The 24,521-nt window shown below is 45.8% G+C and overlaps 1 protein-coding gene across 1 annotated transcript in view; it reads right to left on the bottom strand.

Annotated features, from left to right (window-relative positions):
* The window catches only part of NKAP (NFKB activating protein), a 155,080-nt gene that overhangs the window by 82,220 nt on the left and 48,339 nt on the right, over nucleotides 1-24,521 (bottom strand). The window contains exon 3 of the mRNA XM_085608081.1: nucleotides 24,150-24,223. Within this exon, the coding sequence (XP_085464207.1) occupies nucleotides 24,150-24,223 (74 nt within the window). The remainder of the gene's footprint in view (nucleotides 1-24,149; nucleotides 24,224-24,521) is intronic.

A 24,521-nucleotide genomic window follows, 5' to 3' on the forward strand; every position in this document is an offset into this window, starting at 1 on the left:
TTGACCATGAACCCGGAGACCTTCTCGAAAGCTGTAAGAGCTTGCACCACAGCAGGGAGAGAAGTAGCAGGTTGAGTGAGAGTCACAAAAGGTAATCTGCAAAGAGCCTAACTTTATGGGAGCATCTGCCGAAGGGAATGCCCCTATGGACTCAGTCTGTCGAATGGTGATGGCCAAGGGTTCCACCGCCAAGGCAAACAGGAGGGGCAAGAGCGGGCATCCCTTCCAAGTGCCTCTTGCAAGATGGCTCAACCTTGTAAATTGACTGGAATGGGAGCTGTTGGGGCGACATAGGAGGCCATAATTCTAGTAACCATTGCCAGGTCTGGACCAATCTTTTGAAAGACCATATTTAGGAATGGCCAGCTAACCCTGTCAAAGGCCTTCTCCGCATCATGCGAGACTAATCCACGAGATGGGCAATTCAATAGATATTGTCCACACCCTGTTGATTGCAGATAAAGCCCACCTGGTCAAGGTCAAATAGGTCAGGAAGGTATTCCTCCAACCGGTTCACCAGAATCTTAGTGAATATCTTCTCATCAGTTTTCAAGCGAGCAGTCGGGCGGTAAGAAGCACAGACGGCAATCTCGGCTGCTGCCATCGTAGGAGTGAGTCCCGTGTAAGATGTGAGCACGTTGAATAATGTCAGCATGCTGTCTTGCAGAAGGTGGAAGACTGTTCTGTAGAATGTGACCAGGATTGCATCTGGGCCGGGCATCTTGCCAATGGGGACTCCTTCAGAGCTCGATGAAGTTCAGCAAGGGTGAGAGGGCCCTCGAAGAATTCAGTATGTTGCAAGTCGAGAGGTTCCCAGTCGCAGGAGTCAAAGTAGGAGTCTAGGAGTTCCTTAGCAGCGTCCTCCCTGGAACAGAGGGCTTGGTAGAAGCTGTGGAATGGCCGTTTCGCTTGTTCGGTAGTAGCCCAGTCAGAGTCCACTACCCTGATCTTAGCTATGTAGGTTTGAGATTGCTGCTGCCGCAGTTTGCAAGCGAGAAGTGCTCCAGCCTTGTTCCCCTCACCCCCTTCGTAGAACAGTTGTTTCAGTGCTAGGAGAGACCTTTTAGTACCGGTTGTCCTGTGGATTCTCAGCTGTCCCTGCAACAGGGCTGTCTCTTGTGGCGTCGGGAGGGGAAGGACTGATCAAGGTGCTTAAGGGTCTTGATCTCATTAGTGAAATCGGTCTCCACTAATCGGGACTCCCTCGCACGTGCGACAGCAGACAGGAGTCCCCTCATGGTGGTCTTGAAGCTGTCTCCCCTACAAGATCACCCTTCTCGTGGGCCAGCTGTTCCCACAGGAGGTCTCTAAGATAGACATTGAGGAGGGGAGCAGTCAGGCACCCAGTTTGGAGTGTTACCTTCACATAACGGCCATTTATGTTACGGACTGTCTTTAGTATCTTGGTACAAAAGCCTGCCTTGCACATGAAGGTCATCCCTGCCGTCTTAGTAGAAGCATGAGCCCAGAGGCGGGTAGGGTATTTCAGATGTGACATGCGGTTAAAAACCTCCCGCAGGAGGAGAGTCTCTTGAAGAAGATGATATCTGGGTCCTGCAAGAGAAGATAGTGCCATAGCTGCTCTCGTTTGTTGGGAGAATTCAAGCCTCGGGCATTAAGAGAGTAGTTTAGCGTGTTGTGTAGGCATCACAGCCTGATGGAATGGGCGTGAGAGCTGGGTCGCTAATTGCGCATATGAAGGTGTGTAATGTAGCAGTCTCCAGGCAACATAGCTGAGAAGCATCTTCAGTGCGCTTCAGGGTCTTTGACTGGAAAGGGAGTGTAGACTTGGCGTGCCCAGGAGGATGGGCAGGTTGAGAGGTCTGGGGCTTAGCTCCTGGGTGGTAAGTGGCAGGTAGTTGTCAAGATCCACTGGAAGGTAGCAAGGGGGTTATATCTCCTCCCCCTCAGAAAACATCTGACCTAAAGAAAGGGAAAACAAGAACTTTAAAAAGCCAACAGGGCTGAACAACTCCATTCAAGTCCTGAGATGGCCAGCGTCTGACGCTTCGGTCTCATTGGAGGAGTCACTCTCTGGAGGAATGAATAGAGAGGGCAGGGGGCATGTCTCCCAACAGGTCATACGGGTCTGAGAGTTGTCAAAGTCATCCAAGTGCCCCGGAGCCTCATGGCCAGCAAAGGTTGGAGCCGGGACCTATGTGGGGGTAGATATATGGTTGGAGTGTTGAGTGTTTGTACTTGGATGAGTGGCAGTTGGATTTAGAAGGGCTGAGCAGCAGGATGCTGCTCCTGGTGAGAGTCTACCTTATTTACCTGTAACCTGATCTAAACCCAATATACCTACATCTTTTGTAACCTACGAGACTACATCTTTTATTGTAACAGCTTCCTCTCTTCAGTGCAGGCCTAGAGACCTGAAGGGCTCCCATAGCCTTTGCAGTCTCATTTGCCTTCTTGATCTCCACCAATGCTTGATCCATCCCAGGGCCAAAGAGCTGGTTCCCTCTAAGAGGCTCATCAATGATACTGGCTTGAACCTGGATTGCACAGCCACGCATGTCTCCTCATTACCGTCTTTGTGTTCAGCTGTTTACTCGCTGTGTCTGCTGCATCATGAGGAGAACTTCAGGCAGGAGTTAGTGATGTTATTTCCTCCCTCAATAAGGCTTTTAACCGGTTTGTGTTACTCCTTAGGGAGGTGCGACTTAAGATTTTCCCATAGCCTCCCAATATTGGTGGATATACCAGTATACTAGGGTGTTCGGGTTAGTAATCCATCACAGAGTGGTCGCCGATCTCAACGTTAGGTGCCTTAGCTTCTACACAGACGTTTTCCTTCAAGGGTGCCTCCCCTACTTCCCTCTCTGCACTCTATTGTCATCAAACGTTGAGTCAATGCCTTTCCAGGTTTTTCTTTCCCGGTAGGATAGGAAGTTCCCTGAGCTCCTTTAACTGGGTGTTTCTTCTGCATTGAGGACCTAGCCTTTTGTGACTCTGGGTTGTCGCGCGAAGTACCATGCTTTGGCATCTTGGGCGTGTGTCAGAGTGTCTTTTCCTTCTAAAAATCGGGCATTTTACAGACCTGTAGCACTATGGATTTAGGGACTTTAGGTGTTGCTTTTCGACAATGTACGTCTCAAGTTCAACATCTTGGTGTTTCCCCCTTAGCCTCTACTTCATCAGAGAAACCCATCTCGTCAATCAATTGAGCACCCCATTTCTACTTTTCAATTTCTGACAAGCCCACCATGCCTGTATTTGCCCAATGTGCTCGAAGAATCTGGTCTCTGTAAACCAGGGTCTTTGGTTTTAAATAGGAGCATGTGGTGTAGCCCTCAGACTTTGAGGGAGACAAAACATACAGCCTGGATGTTCATTGAGGAGGGCAAGCTTTCAATGGCAGTTGGGCCAAACTTCAAGAGTGTGCTCATACTCTAAAATGGCATCAAGAACCTCCCCAGATCTCACCTCCACCAATAAACATTCCCAGATTGTCGATACACCCCCCCCCCCGACAAACCACTCTCCAGCATCGATCTTCGTTCTCCTCTCATCTGCTTTCCAGTGTTCTTCGAGGACTTCTTGAAAACAGTTGTTCAAAAGGAAAAAAAAACACTGAACTCTCCGATGCACCTCCATACCCCCAATGGTCTCTGGATGACTCCTGCCTGCACTAGGTCTAATATCTCTCCTGCCTCTACAGAAATCCCGAAAGAGTAGAAACATGCAAAGGTACTGCCTCTGCTAAAGAAACCTTCAGCTGACCCAAAGTTTATTTCCATCTATAGAGCGATATCACTGCTGCCTTTCCCTGCAAAAGTATCGGAAAAGCTAGTCAATATGCAACTTACGTTTTTTTGTTTTTTTTTTCCTTCTGACATCATTCACCTCATTTAGGATCATGGTGCTTCTGCCGCCTGATTTCTTCTGGACCTTTCTGCTGCATCGGACAGCTTTTTTCGTTCTGCCTTGTTCAAGTGCCTGGATAACTTTGGCATCTGTCTGGACACTATAAAGTGGCTCAAATATTTTCTTGAGATCTCAAACCATTCTGCTCTCCTTCCAATTGCAATACCATTCTGATATTTTGTGGGGTCCCTCACAGAGTTAAACTCTTTAACATTTATATGGTCCTACTTGTTGAAATCAATAAATCTCATGGATCTGAAAAGGTTTCCTATAGAGGTAACACCAAACGGATTGTTTCCATTTCCGATAGTAGTCTTAGAGTTCAAGCTAATTTCAACTCTTGTATGCTTCAGTTCCCCAAATCAATTCTGATAAAACCGAAGAGATTCTATTTTTAAAATATGCAGACTATTCGTTAGATGGCTGGTGGCCCATAGAGCTGGGAGACATTCCTCAGCCTTCCAACTCTACAATGAATGTATGCATAGTGCTTGAGAAAATAGAGCTTAATGGCAAACAAGTCCCATTGGTATCCACATCTTGCTTTGTTATCTTAAAGATGATATGCAAGATGTTCTCCTAGCTACCCACAGAGACACATAAAATGGTAATCCAAGCTCTGGTCACCCATCAGTTAGAGGATGGAAATGCCCTTTATAAGGGTATTCCTCAGTATCATGAAAATACTGAAAATTGCTGCAAAATGCTTGTATTGAATCTTTGCTCTTGCGCATACATGTCCGCACATCAAGGCATCCAGTGCCTACCCGTGCACAAGGAATATGCTACTTACCAGTATGCATCTGTTCTTGGCATGTAGAGCTGCAGATCTATACACTGTGCATAGCTCGCCATCTGGTGTTGGGCCCGGATGTTTGCAGTTTGTTTTTCCTGTTGGAAAGTCTTTGGAAGTCACGAGGTTGGTAACTCCTCCTTTGGTTCGTATTGTGCATGGGCTTCGGCTCCATCCTCAGATTGTTTTTCGCCAGCAGTGAAAGATGGAGCGTAGTGATAACAGTAAAGAAACACATGTGTGTTGTATCTAAATAAAATAGACTGGAATGGATACAGGTAGCCGGGGAGGCGGGTGGGCATGTATAGATCTGCAGCTCTACATGCCAAGAACAGATGCATACTGGTAAGTAGCATATTCCGCTCAAGGCATATGAGCTGCCGATTATACACTGTGCATAGACTATATAGCAGTACCCAACCCTAGCGGCAACCACCGGCATCCGTTGCAGTTGTTTGGAATAGTGTTTTTAGTACAGCCTGGCCCACACTAGCTTGTTGCTTGGTTTGCACATCTACACAGTAATGTTTTGTGAAAGTGTGCGGTGTTGACCATGTCGCTGCTTTGCAGATGTCATCTAGTGGTATGTTTCCTAGAAAACCCATAGAAGCCCCTATCTTCCTTGTAGAGTGGGCTTTAGGGGGAACAGATAGCGTTCTTTGCTTTGTGGTAGCAAATCTGTATGCATTTTACAATCCACCTAGCTATCCCTGATTTAGAAATAGGGTTGCCTTTATGTGGTGGAGAGAAAGAAACAAATAGCTGTTTGGTTTTTCTGAACGGTTGTGTTCTTTGGATGTAGTAAAGTAAGGCCCTTTTAACATCCAGTGTGTGTAAAGCCCTTTCCGCAACGGTTTGAGGTTGTGAGAAAAAGACTGGTAATTCTACCGACTGGTTTAGATGGAAGGGAGAAATGACTTTGGGTAGAAATTTTGGGTTGGTGCGGAGTACCACCTTGTTATGATGCATTTGAAGAAATGGTTCCTGTATGGTGAGTGCTTGTATTTCACTAACCCTTCTAAGGGAAGTGATGGCCACTAGGAATGCTGTTTTCCATGTGAGAAATTGCAGCTCACATTTATGCAATGGTTCGAAAGGGGGTCCCATTAGCCTTGTGAGAACTATATTCAAGACAGGTGAGGGTGGTACTCTGGGTGGAATTACTCTTTTGAGGCCTTCCATAAAGGTTTTAATGGCAGGCACCCTGAAAAGTGATAGGTGCTGCCTGTTCTGTAAGTAAGCAGCAATTGCTGCGAGGTGTAACCGAATTGAAGTATATGCTAGGTTACACCTTTGGAGATGGAGCAAGTAACATATGATGTGCTGTATGGACACATTTAGAGGATCGATTGTGTTGTTGTGGCAGTAAACAACAAATCTTTTCCACTTTGCAGCATAGCATGCCCTAGTAGTAGGGCGTCTAGCTTCCCTGATAATATTCATGCAATCAGGGGGAAGGTTAAGGTATCCGAATTCTAGGACCTCAGGAGACAGATCGCAAGGTTGAGCTGAGCTGGGTCCGGGTGCCTGATCTCTCCATGGTTCTGGGTTAGGAGGCATGGTGAGAGGTGTAGCTTTTGGTGTGGTACTACTGAGAGTTCCAGCAGTGTGGTGTACCACGGTTGTCTGGCCCATGTTGGAGCTACTAGCATCAGTGTTAGGGAATGCTGTTGTAGCTTTCGCACCACTAATGGAATTAGTGGGAGAGGTGGAAAGGCTTATGCAAATTTGTTTGACCAGTTCATCCATATCGCATTGCCTTTGGACAATGGGTGTGGATATCTGGCGGCGAAGCTTGGGCATTTTTGTTCTCGTGGGTGGCGAATAAATCTATGTGTGGATGCCCCCACTTCTGAAAGAACGGATGAAGAACCTGTGGGTGAAGTTCCCACTCGTGAATCTGTTGCGTTTGTCTGCTGAGCAGATCTGCCACGGTGTTTTGGACTCCTGGGACATCTAGGGACAGGAGAAAGATTTTCTGTGGAATTGCCCATCTCCATATGCTCTGTGCTAATTGAGAGAGCTGTGGAGAGTGTGTGCCCCCTGTTTTTGAATGTAGTGCATGGCAGTCATGTTGTCTGTGTGAATGAGGACTGCCTTGCCTGCAATCTGCGTCTGGAAGGATTTTAGGGCTAGGAAGATTGCCAGTAACTCCAAATGGTTGATGTGGAGTAACTTCTGTTGCGGAGTCCATGTGCCCTGTACTGTGAGATGTAACAGATAAGCTCCCCAACCGGAGAGCGATGCGTCTGTTAGTATTATTTGTGGAACCGGGTCCAGGAACGGTCGACCTCTGGAAAGGTTTGTGGTGTTCCACCACTGCAGAGAGCGATGGGTGCGACCGTCTACCAACACCAGATCTGTCAGTTGCCCCTGGGCCTGGTTCCACTGGCGTGCCAAACACTCTTGGAGTGGACGCATCTGGGGTCTTGCATGGGGCACTATGAAGATGCAAGAGGCCATCATCCCTATCAGTTGCATAAACACTCTTGCTGGGAGAGAGTGTTGAAATATGAATTTCTGACGCAGAGCCTGTATGTTTGCAATCCTGGCAGGATTGGGATAGGCTATGGCTTTTGAGGTGTCTATGGTAGCACCGAGGTATTGTTTTGTGTGTGATGGTATCAGGTGGGACTTTTGGTGGTTCACCGTGAAGCCTAGCTGGTGAAGTAGTTGGATTGTAGCGGCGGAGTGTTGCACACATTGTTCGTAGGACGTGGCTTTTATTAGCCAGTCGTCCAAATATGGGAAGACGTGAATGTGGTGTCTTCTGAGGTGTGCCGCCACTACTGCTAGGCACTTGGTGAATACCCTTGGTGCTGTTGTTACCCCGAACGGGAGCACCTTGAACTGGAAGTGTTGCCCGTCCACTACAAATCTGAGGTACTTTCTGTGAGCATGGTGTACTGGTATGTTAAAGTATGCGTCTTTCAAGTCCAGAGTGGTGAGAAAGTCGTTTTGGGAGAGGAGTGGAAGAACCTGTTGAAGGGTTACCATGTGAAAATGGTCTGAATGTATGTAAGCATTTAGAGGTCTGAGATCTAGGATAGGTCGTAGAGTCTCGTCTCTCTTTGGAATCAGAAAGTACAGGGAGTAGACCCCTAAATTTTGTTGATTGATGGGGACCTGCTCTATGGCTTGTTTTTGCAGGAGGGAGGTTACCTCCTGTTTTAGTAACGTCGCATGTTCTTGAGACATTGGGCGTTGCCTGGGTGGAATGTTTGGGGGGTAGATGTTAATTCTAGGCAATACCCTGAATGAATAATTTGGGTCACCCATCTGTCTGAGGTGATGGTCTCCCAGACGTGAAAGAAATGTTGTATCCTGCCCCCGACCGGAGTGGAATGGTCTGGAGGGAGCAGGGGAAAGTCATTGGGTAGGCGGTGTGGCAGAGCGGGCGGTATTTGTCTTGCCTCTGCCCTTATTATTATTGCCTCTGTATCCGCCTCTTTGATAACCTTTTGTGAAGGTAGACTGAGGAGGGGATTTGTAGGACGTGGATGCACTATCCGAGGAGTAGCCTCTACCCGTGCCCCGAAAGGAAGAGCGGCGAAAAGAGCGCCTAGGAGTGTGAGACTGTAGGGCTCCCATGTATTTCGCCGTATCAGTATCTTTTTTCATCTTTTCGAGGGCTTCATCAACTTTGGAGCCAAATAGATGATCTTGGTCGAATGGATGGTTCAATATAGAGGCTTGTACCTCAGGTTTAAAACCTGAAACTCTGAGCCAGGCATGGCGACGGAGAAGGACACTGGTGTTTATGGCCCTGGAGGCTGTAGCTGCTGCATCTAGGGCACAGCGTATAGAGACATTAGTTATTATTTTTCCCTCTTGGATCAATTCGTTAGCCCTATTCTTGTATTTTTCAGGGAGATGGTGCATGATGGTCTCTAACTCATCATAATGCGCCCTGTCGTATCTGGCCAACAGCGCTTGCGTATTGGTGATACGCCATATATATTGGCGGCTTGTGATGCAGTGCGCTGCCCTGACGCGTCTAGGAGCTTGGACTCTTTGTCAGGTGGTGGTGCTTCGCCTGACGCCTGAGAATTTGAGCGCTTCCTAGCTGTAGATACCACTAGGGAATCCAATGGTGCAGGGCCTTTAATGTATGAAGTGTCTGTGGGGGCGGCTTTGTATTTTTTCTAGGCCCCTGGCCCTGAGTGGGTCTTTAAAAACCTCCGGTGCATGTTTAATTACTCCCTTTAACAAAGGTAGAATGGCAGTAGACCCATGTGCATTGTCGAAGGTGTCTAGGAGAAAATCTTCCTCCACTGGGTCAGTATGTAACTCCACCCCGTGGTAGTGTGTCGCCCTTTGTAACAGGTGGTGAAAACCTAAGGAATCTTCAGGTGGGGATGGCCTAGATGGGTAAAGGTCATCCTGTGGGACATCTGGGATGTCCGGATTGTGATAGTCGTCCCATGGGTCTGGAGATCCGGTAGGGGTGAGGTCTTGTGGCACGTCTGCTGGATCATAATAAGGGTCTCCTAAATCATCTGGGACAGGAGACAAGGTTGGGGAACGATGAGGCAGGGGTGGAGAGGGTGGAGGTGGGGAGGGTGGAGGAGGTGGGGAAGGCACCCTGAAAGGGGAGGTAGCAGTGTCTTTCCTCTTTGGAGGTGGAGCTGGTTTGTCGAAGTGTGTCTTTTTTGAAGACAATGTCAAATGTCCAGTCTTTGGATCCTTGGTGAGTGTCTTTTGCAGAGGATCTGGTGTGAAAAGTTCCTGCGACACTGGTTGTTCTGTCGGCGCCGAGGTTTTCGGGGCCGACGGCTTTTTAGGCTTGTCTAAGCCGTGCTTCTTTGGGACCTCCGATTTTTTGGTGGGTGCCGAAGAAGGCTTCGGCACGGGAGTGTCGGTGCCGAGGGCCTTGTGATGTTTGGTCGACGCCAGAAGGGCAGGTTTCGACACCGAAGGCTTTGGTGCTGGGTTCGTTGTGGAGGTGGAGGCCGATCTTTTCTTCGGTGCCGAAGGGTGTTTTTCGGTACCGCTGGTCGGCTGCCTCGAGCCCGAGCTGCCAGAAAGCTTAATAGGCTTCTTTACCGGGCCCGAAGGTGGGGTGTGAGAAGCAGTATCCTTGGTCTTGCCTAGGCCCGGAGGCGAAGGTGTGACCGAAGCCTTTTTGGGTATCGGTGTGGGAGGGGGTATTGTACTCTTGACCCGCTGCGCCGGGGTGATGTCCTCCACATCTGAGTCGTCGGCCTCGGAAGCACTGACGAGGTCGTCGTCCTCTTCTTCGATGTTCTGCTGTCCCGGAGCTTCGGCGTCGTCCCCGAAGATGTCGACTGGAGCGGAGGTCGAGGAGTGCGCCATGTTGTGTCTAGCCCGTCGATCTCGAATAGTCTTTTTAGAGCGAAAAGACTTGCAGGCGGGACAGTCTCGGGCCTCGTGTTCAGGGGAGAGGCAGAGGTTGCACACCTCATGAAGATCAGTGTGGGGAAACTTGGACCCACATCGAGGGCACTTCTTGAAGGGAGTTCTTTCCATCAGCCGAGACCGGAGCCGGAATAGGCCCGAAGGCCGCCATCGACGACCGGAATCGAAGAAGTGCCGAAGAGGAGGTGATTAAGATGATTTATTATCTGAAGGAGCTCGATGAGCGAGGATTTTTGCGTCGATCGTTGAACTGGAAAAGTTCGGAACCGGAGCGTGAAGTATTACATCCAAGCCCGATGGCGGAAAAAAACAATCTGAGGATGGAGCCGAAGCCCATGCGCAATACGAACCAAAGGAGGAGTCACCAACCTCGTGACTTTCAAAGACTTTCCAACAGGAAAAACAAACTGCAAATATCCGGGCCCAACACCAGATGGCGAGCTATGCACAGTGTATAATCTGCAGCTCATATGCCTCGAACATTACTTTTATTTAAGCTACTTTGCCATGCACATAAAGCCCTGCACAATACTGGCCCAATGTATTTTAATAAAAGAAATTCTTTTCTTCGGCCTTCCAGATTGCTATGATGCTCCACCCAACATCTGGCTGTCATTCCCCGTATATTTAATACTAGATCAGAAGATAACTCTTTTTCACAATTTGTTGCCAAAAGTTGATACCATCTTCCTCTCTCTTTGCGGTTCATTAGTAATTTCCTGATCTTAAAAAAAAAGTTTAAAACGTGGTTGTTCTAATTTTTTACTGCTAGCCTTTTTTCATCGTTGTTTCAGTATAGTTTGAGTAATTCAGCAAGCACCAGGATACCTTTTCCATGGTAACAAGGTGCTATAAATATCCACATAACAAGAACATATGCATGAGGCATCTTCTACTCTAACAACATACGGTTCAAAGCCGGAGGGTCCTAGGGAAGTTTTAAGACCACACAGGATTAGGATCCCCTATCACAGAACAATAAACAGTAAGAAATCCTGAGGTTTATAAAGATAATTCAAAAAAAGTGTGGAAAAACCACTACTGACTGATTTCAAAAGAGAAAAAAAGGTGAAACAGAACTAGTAATTAGGCCCAACAGAGCTAACTTTGGGCATATCCCTTTTTAGGACGAAATCCCTCACTCACCAAAAGTGACATGCTTCATCATTTGGGATTCTTATCCCAGAGGAAAAACCTAGTTCCTCTGGGGGTTACAACCCCCTCACTGAGAGGGAGGAGCTCAGGGATGTTTTGTATATTAGATTGGATATTCTAAATCCACATATGAAGAGCTAATAGTGTGAGTAAGGGCGCAGCGCAAATTAAATCAAAACTGTGAGGAAAAGGAGGTAAAACTGACTAAAGGACGCCAAAAAAAAGTAAATTTTATTAGGAGACGTTCTTCGCCAGGATTAAAAACGCAGAGCATCAGCGGTCAGAATTATAAACTGCGGTGATAAAGTGAAGTTAATTGGTCAACATGTTTCAGCCATAGAACCTAAAAATGAGCTAGGCTTTCGTCAGGACCTGTCATGCTGCTGCAAATGAGTGAACAAGTGATGTAACATAAAAGGATACCATTGCTCTTGGACGAGGAATATTCAGAGGAAGAAGAAGGTCCTTATGGGGATGCGTACAGTCCATCCCAACTTCAAGTAAAATACCACGACTGATTCGGACGATTATTACTTGGAACAACAACAACAACAATACCCTCCACGAGATAGACCTCAAGAGCAAACACAACAGGGTATGGTGGCCATGCTGTCTTCACTTATTAGTGACTTACAAATCATGTTAGATTATAAGAGTAGATTTCCATCTCAAACCTCTGATCAGCAATCAATACAACCGCCGCCACCACCACCTCCGACCTATTCTTCGGCTACAGTGGCTCCTCAATTATCTCAACCTCCGGAGCCGGAACCAATAGAAGGTCGCCAGAATATCGTCACTGTGCAGGATGATGAGGATTCATCAGATATTGATCAGAATGTCAAACAGGTCCAGAATCCAGATACAGAATGGGATGGATATATCATTCCGGATCCTGCTTCGCCATCACCGGATCCTACAGATTCTCCTCCAGCAGACATCGGAGGTTTCCATAATCTTATGGAAAGAGCTTCCAAGAGGTTTGGCCTTCCCATTCCAATTGTACAATCGGAGTGCTTTCTTTATGATTTTAAGGAGCCTTACAGAAAGTCCATCTGTTCCATCCCGATTGTGGAGCATGTATGGAGTGAGGGAATAAAAGGTGATGCAGTCTCCAGCTACCGTCATCCCTGTTCTTTCACGGCTGGAGAAAAAATATAAGGTTCCTGACGATAGTCCCGCTTGCCTGGTTGGTCAACCGAAGCCGGATTCTGTTATCTCACAGGTGGCGCAGTTCAAAGAATCCATCAGCGCCCCTTACCACACCACCGGATAAGGAGGGTAGGCGCCTAGACAATGTGGGGGAAGAGGTTTTCCTCTATGTCCAGCCTCCTTGTTAGAGCTGCCAATGCACTAGCAATTTTGGGACAGTATGATCGCCAAATGTGGTGTGATTTATCTCCATTTTTGGATCAAAGGCCAGATGGTTCCAAGGCTGACGCGAAGAAGATCCTGGAGGAAGGAGAGCGGTCTTCTTCAGAAATCGATTGCGCAATGGACATTGCCACCACTGCTTTTCGCGCCTTGGCAGGTTCAGCTGTTCTAAGACGGCATGGCTGGCTTCGGGCTACCTGGTTTCGCCCTGAAGTTCAGAGTAAGATCTTAGATTTGCCATTTGATGGAGACATGCTTTTTGGGAAGCATGTGGACGACGCTCTACAGGACATCAAAAAAGACACAGAAACGCCAAGGTCCCTGGGGACATTGCAATACCGCAAAGTGCCTTCCGGGGTGCAAGAGGAAAAGGTTTTTCAACATACAGAGGAGGATACCAACAGCCCTACTCCTCCTATTCGCAGTCTTCACAGTAGTACAAACCTCAGTACTCTCAACGCCAAGGCCATTCGGCGTCTTTCTCTTGCCAGCCTTCAAGAGGACAACAGGGGAGAGATACCTCTAAACGCCAATAGCGGCTTCCCGGCTCTGCCTACTGTTCCTCCACCCCCGGAAACATCAGTGGGGGGGAAGGATATCACAATATCTCCACGGCTAGAAGATCATAACATCAGATCGGTGGGTCCTCAATATCATCCGGTTTGGCCACACAGAGTTTCAACACATCCCACCTTCCAGAGCCCCTCGCACCACCGAATCAAAACATCTATGTCTTCTACGTCTCGAAGCTCATCAACTGCTCATCAAAGGAGCGATAGAGCCAGTACCTCTATCCCAACGAGGAGAAGGGTTGTATTCCAGGTTTTTCCTGGTTCGCAAGACGGAGGAAAAATGGCACCCTATCTTAGGCCTGAGGGAGCTCAACACCTATCTCATAAAACTCTAGTTTCGGATGGTATCTCTTCAGGATATCTTGCGTCTCCTGAATCCAGGCAATTACAAGGCAACTCTGGATCTGGAGGACGCATACTTCCATGTTCCTCTCCACCCAGCCCACAGGAGATTTCTTCGCTTCACAGTAGCCAAGAGCCACTTTCAATTCAAGGTCCTGCCTTTCGGACTCAGATCCGCTCCGCGGATATTCACAAAGGTATCGGCCCCAGTTGCAGCGTTTCTCAGAAAACACTCTACAGGTTTTTCCCTACCTGGACGATTGGTTGATAAAAGCTCCATCTTCTCAAGCAACTACAAGGGCAGTCGAAAGTTGCATTCAGCTTTTCAATCATCTGGGTCTTCAGCTCAACAAATACAAATCAGTCCTTCTTCCATCCAGATCGGTCAAGTTTCTAGGGTCCATTCTGGATACAACTTGTTGCAAATCTTTCCCATCAGAGGAAAGACAGAAAAGGCGGATTCTTTCCGCCTGTCAATTGCAAAGAAGACGATCTTTGTCTGTCCGTCTGTACAAATCTCCCCTAGGATCGATTTCATCCTGCATTCCCTTAACTCCGCATTGCAGACTTCGTATGCGCCCCTTACAAGAACAACTGGACATGCAATGGCGCCAGGCAGAAAGCACGTTCGACGACAGGATAATAGTGACTCGTCTTATGAGAGAGGCGGTCAACTGGAGGACAATCAAAGACAATATCTCGAAAGGTCTCACTTTCAAGGTTGCTCCAGCTCCTTTGATACGGACCACAGATGCCTCGCTGGAAGGCTTGGGAGCGGTTTTGCAAGATCTTCAAGTAAGCGGTCACTGGACACCCGAACAACGCACTCTCCACATCAATCTTCCAGAGCTCAAGGCGATTCGTTTGGCTTTACAGGCTTTCCTTCCGAGGATTAGGAACTCCACCGTCTTGGTCCGTACAGACAACACGACGGCCATGCATTATGTGAACAAACAAGGTGGAACGAGATATCAACTTCTTTCCAAGGAGGCCCAAGAGATCTGGGAATGGGCAATTCTTCACAAAAAAAAAAAAAAAAAAAAAAATCGCTCTCTCAGCAGAACATCTTCCAGGTAACCTCTACACGACAGCAGATACATTGAGTCATCTGAAGTCGGTCTGTCACGAGTGGGAGTTGGATCAGGACACTCTTGACAGTGTTTTCACACGTTGGGGCACTCCATCCATAGACCTGTTCGCTACCCCAGACAACAGGAAATGCCGGTTTTATGCACGCAGGGATAACCATCGAGGATCGTTGGGGAATGCTCTTTCGAAGGCCTGGTCAGGCGCATTTGTTTACGCCTTTCTGACAATTACCCTGATTCCAGGATTATTCATAAAACTCAAAACGGAACACTGCACAACTATTCTAATAGCACCGGCTTGGCCCCGCCAGTTCTGGTTCACAGAGCTTCTCCTACGCTCTCAAGATCAGCCAGTTCACCTGCGTCCCATTCCTTCTCTATTGACAATGTCCCAGGGCCAAGTAGTGCATCCGGATCCGAGCTCACTTCAGTGGACCGCATGTCTCCTGAGCACCGAGAATTCCAGAGTTTAAATATTCCTCAAGAATGTAAAGAGGTTTTAGCTCAAGCCCGTGCACCAAGTACAAATAAGACCTATAGCTCAAAATGGAAACGTTTCTGTTTGTGGTGCCACAGAGAAAACCTTCATCCGTTCTCTTCTGCTCCTCATCAAATATTGCCCTACATTCTATCTCTGGCCAAGTCAGGTCTTGCACATTCTTCCATCAAGGTACACCTGGCAGCCATCTCTAGATTCAGACGGACAGCCTCTGGCCCTTCCCTCTGGTCTGCAAGGATTGTCAAACAATTCCTGAAAGGGCTCTTTAGAGTTTCCCCTCCAGTTCGACCTCCACCTCCAATGTGGCAACTCAACTTGGTTTTTGCTCATCTCATGAGACCTCCGTTTGAGCCTATTCATAGAGCGGATCTTACATTTCTGTCATAGAAGGTGGCCCTCCTTGTAGCTTTAACGTCAGCCATGAGAGTTGGAGAACTTCAAGCTCTCACGATTAAGGAACCTTTTTTACAGTTCAAAAACGACATGCTGATTCTAAGAACGAATCCGAAATTTATTCCAAAGGTCCCTTCGGATTTCCATTTGAATGAACCTGTCATTCTAAAATCTTTTTTCCCCTCGACCTACGGCTCCAGCAGAAAGGTCTCTTCATTCCTTGGATGTCCAGAGATGTCTCAAGTTTTATCTTCAGCGCACAAAGGATTTCAGGAAAACTACGCAACTCTTTGTCGCTTTTAGTGCTCCTCGAAAGGGTTTTCCCCTTTCAAAGCAAGGAATTTCACGTTGGATTGCCAGCGCAATTCACCACTGTCACACCAAGCGGCGGGTAATCCGCTAGAAGGACGTGTACGGGCTCAATCAACAAGATCAGTTTCATCATCTGCTGCTCTCTTCGCTGGAGTTCCTATCAAGGACATTTGTAGGGCAGCTACATGGAGCAGTGCCCATACTTTCACAAAGCACTACTGCTTGGACTCTTCCACACGGAGTGAGGCGGCAGTGGGACAGGCAATCCTGAGGAATCTCTTCCAATAAGCGTTGAGCTTTGCCTACTATCCCTCCTTCCTGTTATTGCACATTTTGTGTCTGGTAATATTTACTGACTAATGTTTACTTCTTATGAAAGTATGGATACAGAGTTATTTCAGTATTTATGTCACAAAATGTGGTTTGTTGCCAACTGCTAGCTACTCGGATACAAGCTATGGGCATCTATGGCGTAAGAAAACAAGTTACTTATCTGTAACTTTGGTTCTCCAGTATTGGTAACTTTCAAAGATTCCCATGCGCCCCACCCTCGTCCCCTGGGAAAGCTCAGCCTTCAGCAAATGTGGTTACTGTTACACAACGGCTACGAAAATCTGAGGCTCAGGAAGGTTCTAGGGGGTGAGGCTAATCTGATTGGTTGTTACATATTTTTTGGTCTCTTTTACCAAAAGAGGGGGATATGCTACAAAATGAGATGAGGCCTAGGCCTTTCTTTCTCTTTTGTACCTACTGCTATGTTATTTGTTATTTACCGAGGCTCCCAATCCCACGACAGGGAATGATACAAGCTATGGGAATCTATGAAAGTTCCAATACTGGAGTAATAGTAGAGCTCCAGTTGTGCGTTGCCTTAAGTCATATCACCTATCCATTTCTTTACTACAGTGGGGGCCTTATCTCTGCCCAAAACACAGGCCACTTGCCTCAGCAGCATAGCGACAGATACAAACCGCCATACACTGCTTTGCATGTTGACTTTAACTTGGGGGATGGCGGTAGCTGTAGCCCGCTCAGTGCCGAGAGGGCAATAAATACTGTGCTCCAGAATATATTGATTGGGGGACAGTACCCGGTGAGGTAAATGAAATCTAAACCCAGAGCTTTACAACCAAGGCAGCTGAATATGTTGAAGTTCTGCTCCTGACCCTGCCAAGGGGGCATTGATGCACAACTTGAGCAGTAGGTTGTCGAAAACACATTGTTTCTATGACATTTAAATATACACAAAGTGGCCTTAATTTGCTGAACTACTTTTTTCTTTTCTTGTAGCACTCCATGGGAGTGCATGTCTCTTTTTACTCTCTCCTGTGTATGCCGATTCTCCCCAAATATCCCATAAACCCCATTCTCAACCTCTCCCTACTGCTCTCCCACCTCAACTCCCACTGCTTCCCAGCACCCCTTTGCATCCAGCTTGTTTGTGTGTTTTTTTATTTATTTAAATAAACTCCCCCCAGTTTGCTGCCACCAGCATTGCTGCCCCACCCATCTGGCCTGTTTCATTTGGGCAAAGCAACTTTTCTAAAACTGCATGTTTGAGAACCTTTTGTTTATTTGTTTTTAGCTTACCACTCCAAGGGCATACGCCATCTTGTAACGGTAAACAATAAAAAAAATTAAACAAGCATTAAAAATGCAATAGGTCTCGCATTTACAAGAGTTTGAGCTATTAACATTGAAAATGGCAATGCCTTTTATTTGTTTTTAAAAGAGAAATAAAAAGGCATTGTTATTTACAAAGCCAATAGTTTAAACTCGCGTAAATGCGAGGCCCATTGCATTGCAAATGCTGGTCTCGTGCTGGAATTGTAATCCTGCCTTCCTGTTCCTGCCTAGAGGGCAGCTAAGGAATGAGTTTCCCGGAGATAAGACCTGATTTATTATGAGGTCTTTGAGCTTGACATGAAGGCCCCTTGATGTTTACAATCCCCAGGAGTCGTTTTTAAAACATAAATAAAAGGCCTAGTTATTTACAATGCCAATATTTGAAAGTCTCGTAAATGCCAGACCTATTGCATTGCAAATACAAAAGACATGATAAACTAGTATGTAGTGCCATTTAAAAACAAATAAAGGATAGAAGCGGTCTATGAGAGACACAAAAACAAAAACAACTTTTGACACAGAAAACAAACGATCTATAGGGAGAGGATGTGGTCTAAGGGTCAGAGCGGCCTTTGGAGCTGGGAACCAGGTTGGAGTCTCAGCATCCCCACAACATTCTGTGATTATGGGCAAATCACTTAATCTCCCCGTGCCTACCAAAAACAAGACCTATTGGCTATGCCAATGCTTGTTGTTTAAGGTTCTCTCAACAGGGTGCTAACTGCACTGAGTTGGGTGATAGCAGCCTTAACAGAAATGCTTCTGTGATAAGCAGCCAATTAGAATGTGGCAGATTTGCACATAGAGCCGGATATGCGAATCCGCAGTGGTTGATGGGAGAAAAAGCACCTTAGTCTAATGGGGTGATTTAGGTTTTGAACTGGATTCACAAATCCACAGAGGATCCATGAATTAACAGTCAGATATTGCTAAAATGCAGCCTCTTCATACCCAACCGACCACCCTTTTAAACGCTAATTTCTGTAACACTATTGAACGGATTTACATAAAACCAACCAAAGGCAGTTCCTTCAGTAAAGTTCAGCCTTCATGGCAAATTTGGTGTAATTAGTTTACTGTATAGAGGAATAAAGAGCCCCATAGAATTAAAAAGGCTGTGGCACTTTTGGGACCTCTTTCTCCTATTTCTTGGCCCTGCTTGACAGATCTGCACTAAACTTACCTTGAAAACCCCCAAATCAATGTACCTTTATTGGAATGTTTTGACCCTATTCGTCGATCAGCATCATGGTTATTATGAAAAAAATGGCTTTTCTATGGAAAATCCATGCAGGTGCATATCTCACCGAGCTATCCTACTGGTTCCCTCAGGGTGTCAGCTACTCCCTCGCCTCTGGATCCATCTGACTCACCGTCTCTCTGCACCTTCAAGACCAGTAATCAGCTACTCCCCGTCCTCAGCCCACTACCCAAAGGCCTGGTTCGTGCCCTCAGCTCCCTGCATGCCTCTCCCTCCTGGGCCGGGCTGCTCAGAATCACCCTGCTCTCCCTTCCTACTGTTCCTTAAATGCCCCTCCTGCCCTACTTCTTATCTAATGTATGTTACCCAGCAGGATTGTTGGTTAGTCTGAAGCCCAGACCCTCCCTACCCAACTATGCTGCAGTGACGGAAAACAAAATGATGGGCCTCTCTGTTGAATGCGAGGATGGGCCCGAGCGTCACTGACCTCCGAGACATTACGCCCCCGTCTCCCTCTGTGGTTCATGCACCATTTATTCATCGACTTTGTTTAAAGTGCCTTTCTCCAAGGGTGCACGTAGAGGCGATGAACAGACACGCATCGCTGGGAACAAACCCTTTAGCTTTGAATAGGACGCCAGCTTAAGGCAGCGATTGCAAATGTAACATCATGACTTTTTAAGAAGTCGATGAAAGCTCGAAAGAAGGACGGGATGGTCTTATGGAAGAATCTTCTAATGGGAGAGGACAGAACTGTTTTCCTCTTCCGTTTCGTGAGTCCCACTTCTTCACCCCCTCCCAGCCCCGCCCCCTTACCTTCCCAACCCCTTCCTCCTCCGTACAGGGGGCTCCGGTCTCCAGGGTGCCGGCTTATTGGGCTGTCTGGAGGAAGAACAGGGGGGCGCCCGTGCTCTTTTCCATCCCGCGAGGCGGAGGGGCTTCTAGGCGCCCCTTTCCTCTCTCGAGTCCTGCTGCCGCAAGTTGTTCCCAGTGCTTCGGAACAGGACCGAGCAGGCAGCAATACACTGAAGGAGTGATGTGGCCTTGAAGCCCTCGTCCAGACACTGGCGCAGAGCCGAGTGGGAAATCCGGAGCTTGAATAAAAACAAGCGCACGCCATCACGTATTTTCGCAGCTTTTTCAACCATGCCACTTGGACGGCCTTGCCTGTTAAAGGGTTTCTTAAGAAACCTTTTGCGACGAACGAACGCAAAGCAGGCGAGGCCGTCCAAGTGGGACGGTTCAGAAAGCCAAGCACATACGTCACCAACACTTCTTTTACAATGGCTGGCCACCGTTTACCATAAACGGTGATGCCAGCCAATGGAAAAGAGGGGCGGGCTTAATGCCCCTTACAGAAAATACCTGTTAACACTAAATCTCGCCAGCGAGACTGCGCATGTCTGAGCAGTCCTACGCCAGGCGAGACCTAAAAATGGCTGCATGTTATCATCAAGCTAGGGCTGGTGTAGAGTCACAACGTGTGCATGCGTATGCACCACCACACTTATTTTTTTGCAGATGGTGAACAGCGTCAGAGAAAATACACTGAAAAAAGGCAAAAGGCAAGTACAATGCTATTTTTCCCAGTCATGATAGTGTGTATAAACCATGCCTTTAGTACCTTTTTATTTGTCCAGTAATACATATTAAAACTAAAAAGGTTTTTTATATCTGTTCTTAGTACACATTCCTTCTTTGAAGCACTTGTACTGTACTATTAAAATTATATAGGAGAGCTACTTTTTTGTTTTAATAAACTTTATCGTAAGCCTATGACTGCTATGTTTAGGAAGCTACAATTTTTCTTATTTACCTCTTTTTTTATGGTTGGGACATATGTATGTGATAAAAAACTTAAAACCAAGAATTGGCAAAGCCAAAAGGTTTGACTTTCCCAACGCTTCATTGCTGCTGCTATTGGCTTTGCCAATGCCAGATGCTTTTTCCATACAATGCACTGACAAAGCCAATACTGGTGAATGGACATGCTAAGTATAGAAAACAATGTTTTCTATACTTCTAAGCTGGGTGTCATGTTGCATTAGGCATCAAGAGGCAACAGTCTTAAAAGTATTGAAAACAATGTTTTCTATACATTCTATTCTCTCTAGATGGCAATTACATTGTGTCACACAATGTTAATATGCATGTTGTTTTACACAGGGAAGAGGGTGAAGACAATTGAAAGAAGGCGTCAAGCAGACCGGGGTGGTGAAGCAATGGAGGAGCAGGAGCTGGAGTGAACATTAAATAATAAGCTGAACGCGACAGGGAGGGGTGAGGTAACAACAGAAGAGCAGGGGAGCAACTAAATGCCGCTGCCGAACAGTGGTAGAGAGCATGGAGGGAAAGTGAAGGAAAAAAACAAAAAACAGACAAACCAGAATGGGAATGGATGGAGAAAGCAAATGAGCTTCAGGGGTGAGGGCTATAAGAGAGCACAGAGTTTAGGTTATGAAGGTTAAAGCAGCATACAGAGAAAAGAGAAAAGAGAAAGAAAACACATGCATTCCCATAAAGTGCAAGAGCAAAAAACTAAACATTTCCTGAACATAAGCAACAAAAGAATATAGGTCATTCAATCAAAGGATGGTAAAGATGCTATGCGTCAGCGGAGGGAAAAGTGCAAGAAAGGGAATGTAAGCCACCAAGTAAGTAGCAAGCAAATGAGATGGACAAGAAAGCCAAGCAATGATATTCAGTGGGCTGAATCAAAGACCACTGTAAGTGTTGCTAATGCCCATTATAGGTATGTTGACAACGAACAGCTTAATACAGCTGTAAGCATTATTACAAAATTAATCATCACACCAGTTTTGGCATTACCAATGCTTGCTACTTTGATGTTAGAGAGGAAAATAAAAACTAGGCCACCGCCAAAGAGGCTCGTCAATTCTCACATCCAATTTTATGGCTAGGCCGATTGTAGCTTTAGAGCAATATCAGCCACAACTCTGTATTAGAGTGTATCACTGTTAATTAAGCCCTTACTGTCAACCGCATGAACAGTTGGGGCTCTGGGATTAATTGGCATGTTGGTTAACTGGGATTAATTGGCATGCAGTTTAAGAGAGAAGACATATCAGACCATCTACTAGAGCAGCAAGTGATTACGGAATAAAATAACAAACACTAGTACCAAAGAATATGGATTGCAAAATGAGGCCTTGGTACTAAAGCGTAATTGGATTGAGTAAAATAACTTTGTGACAACTCATTAAGAAAGTTGAAAAGTAGAACATGGACAGAAAGAGACCACCATACACTCCCCACCTAAATGGTTACAACAGGTATGATTCTTAAAAACACAAGCATTGGCAAAGCCAATCAGTCTCGGAAATGTTAGAGTTTCAGAATTGCATGACCAGATGGTAAGTGTTCACCAGGCAGATGCAGCACCCAAGTGCCCACAGCTGATGCGTGGTTACTCCTTTGTGTAATCAAGGGCATACATGAACAATGAATCCCAAATTAAATTTACCATTTGATAGAGAGCAAAACACAATGTGAAATGTATAAATTCCCTTTAACGAGTGCTAATCAAATTACCTAGTAAATCATGATACTTATTATATTAACCTCTCAAGAACAGAAGGTACCGTCTGCTTTAGTGCAATTCATACTTGTGACTAGCATGTTACACACACACACATGCCTGCGGCAGGCACTCAACCCACTGAACTATGCGACTGGCTAGAAGAATCAAAGCCATCAATTATCAAAATGCAGAGATCATAGCATGCGTAGATTCAAATTTAGGAATCCTTTATTGAATCTATTCCCTCTTCCTATTACATGGTGTTTTGTGAGTCACTGTTGTTTCTATCTGGTTTGACATAAACATGGTGTAGTCTGCCCATACCTCCCTTCCAGTCAGTGAATTGGATTCACAATGATCATCTAGATGTCAAGGAAATTGCAAGAAAGTGGTAAGCCAGCTCATTTGGACACTGTACAGTTATCACCGGGTCACATGGCCAGATCCTGGCAGTGGTAACTTAGCCTTTGGACGTTCTGAGGTTGTTAAAATTAATCCTATTAATTTGTATAACAGTAGCAAATTCGTGCAGTACTTTGATATATCAGCCACAAAGTGTTATATAATAGTATTGTATTCTTTTTTACCATTGTTGTTATTATGGTTCGACCGGGCTTAAGAGACTGTGTACGTGCAAAGTGCCTCTTTGGTGCCCCTGGTAGGTTGCAATTTTCAAAATCGATAATGTGAATTTACTTGGGTGCTGGCATCAACATTTGCCAAACCTACATTTCAAAGGTGGGGTGCCATCTTTTGAAAATACCTACGTTTATTTTATCTTGCAATAAGCCTTTTACGGATATTCTTCTTTGAACTTTGAATTCTGCAACATAACAAACAACATGCTTGCTTATGTACTGTGTGTTGTATTCTAAACCGCAAATCGCTTATTGTACAGATGCTCCTAAGGTGGGCTCTTATAAACAAAGAAAAAAGAAGTTTCTAAAATGGTAATTTAATTGGAGGAGTCGATAGATTGTAGTAATTGGTCCCTGCTCTTCGGGAGCTAAACACAGGGAGAGGCATGAGGCATGAGGCATGCATGCCATGCCATGGACAAACGTGGAGAAAGATTAGGAAAGCGCAGATGGAGTAAGCAAATGGTAAACCTGTGGGCAGGCTAAAGCCCACAAAGTACATACAACATATCTTTTTCGAGACAGCACAGGCTGTCTAGAGCCGAAACCTAACAAAAAACAGAAATGACTTAAGTAATGATTTGTGGTTCGAAAAAGCAGGAAATTAAGTATCTTCACACAGGCAATTTGACTGTGGGTCTTAAGTCAGTCGGCTGTAAAGAAAACGGGCTTCTTTGTTACATAAATAATTTAGTGGTCTGTTATTTCTTATCACCATACCAAAGAAGTGTTCAAATGCCATCACCCTGGTTTATAAGTGATATTTCTATAACAATCAATCAATTAATCAGCATCTATAAGGAGCGGCTAATCACCCGATAGGGTATCCAGGTGCTTGTAGGCCCCGGAGGTTTATTCAAACAGCCAGGTATTGAAGGTCATTCAAAATTCCTTAAAAAAAAAAAAGCCTTAACTTTGTGCCGTGAACTGTCTGGGCAGGTTGGCTTTGCTTTGTCTGCAATCGATACATCGAAACAGGTACATGGCAGGTTCTTGGGTAAACAGTTTCGCTCTTGGAAAGAAAGATGCATCAGATTGCGAGCGGACAATAGGACTGGATTACAAGTTAGATCTAGACTGACAGTAAGAAGATATGGAATCTTGCAACAGCTCATGCCTGTGTTGTACTTGGCAGTTGCCCTGATGCTCACTTCAATGGACCTGGAGGAGGAACAACACAAAAAACTTCACACAAGTCGCTATTTGGACACTGAACTGGGAAGGATGAAAGCATCAAATAGCTGCATCTAGATTTGATCCTGGAATTCTTGAACATACTTCTGCAGCCGGTGTGCTAGCTGAGCCAACTAACTGAAATGGGAAAACCGCACAATTTCAAAAAAAGGAAAGAACATTGAATAGATACCTTCTGTGCTAGAATCCGAGCTACTGCTTTTCTTAGACTTCTCTTCATCCTCTACTGGAGTATGTTCATCAGAGCTTGAAAAGAAAAAAAAAAAAAAGAAAAATATATATATATATATATATATATATAATAATAATAATAAGTGAGTTCTTTAATAATGAAGCAAAAAAGAAGCATAACCTTCATAAATGACCCCTTCATTGTCCAGGACGAAATGAAAGCTACTCTGCATGGCAAAACACTTTCGCATTTAAACATAATGAAATTAAAGCATAAATGCACTAGTGACTACAGACACATACCGAAACAAAAATACACTTAAATGTAGGCTGAATAATTAAATAGAAGGCAACAATCCCAAAGCGGAAAGAC

Source organism: Triturus cristatus, chromosome 5_2, assembly GCF_964204655.1.
Source record: "Triturus cristatus chromosome 5_2, aTriCri1.1, whole genome shotgun sequence".
Taxonomy (NCBI): domain Eukaryota; kingdom Metazoa; phylum Chordata; class Amphibia; order Caudata; family Salamandridae; genus Triturus; species Triturus cristatus.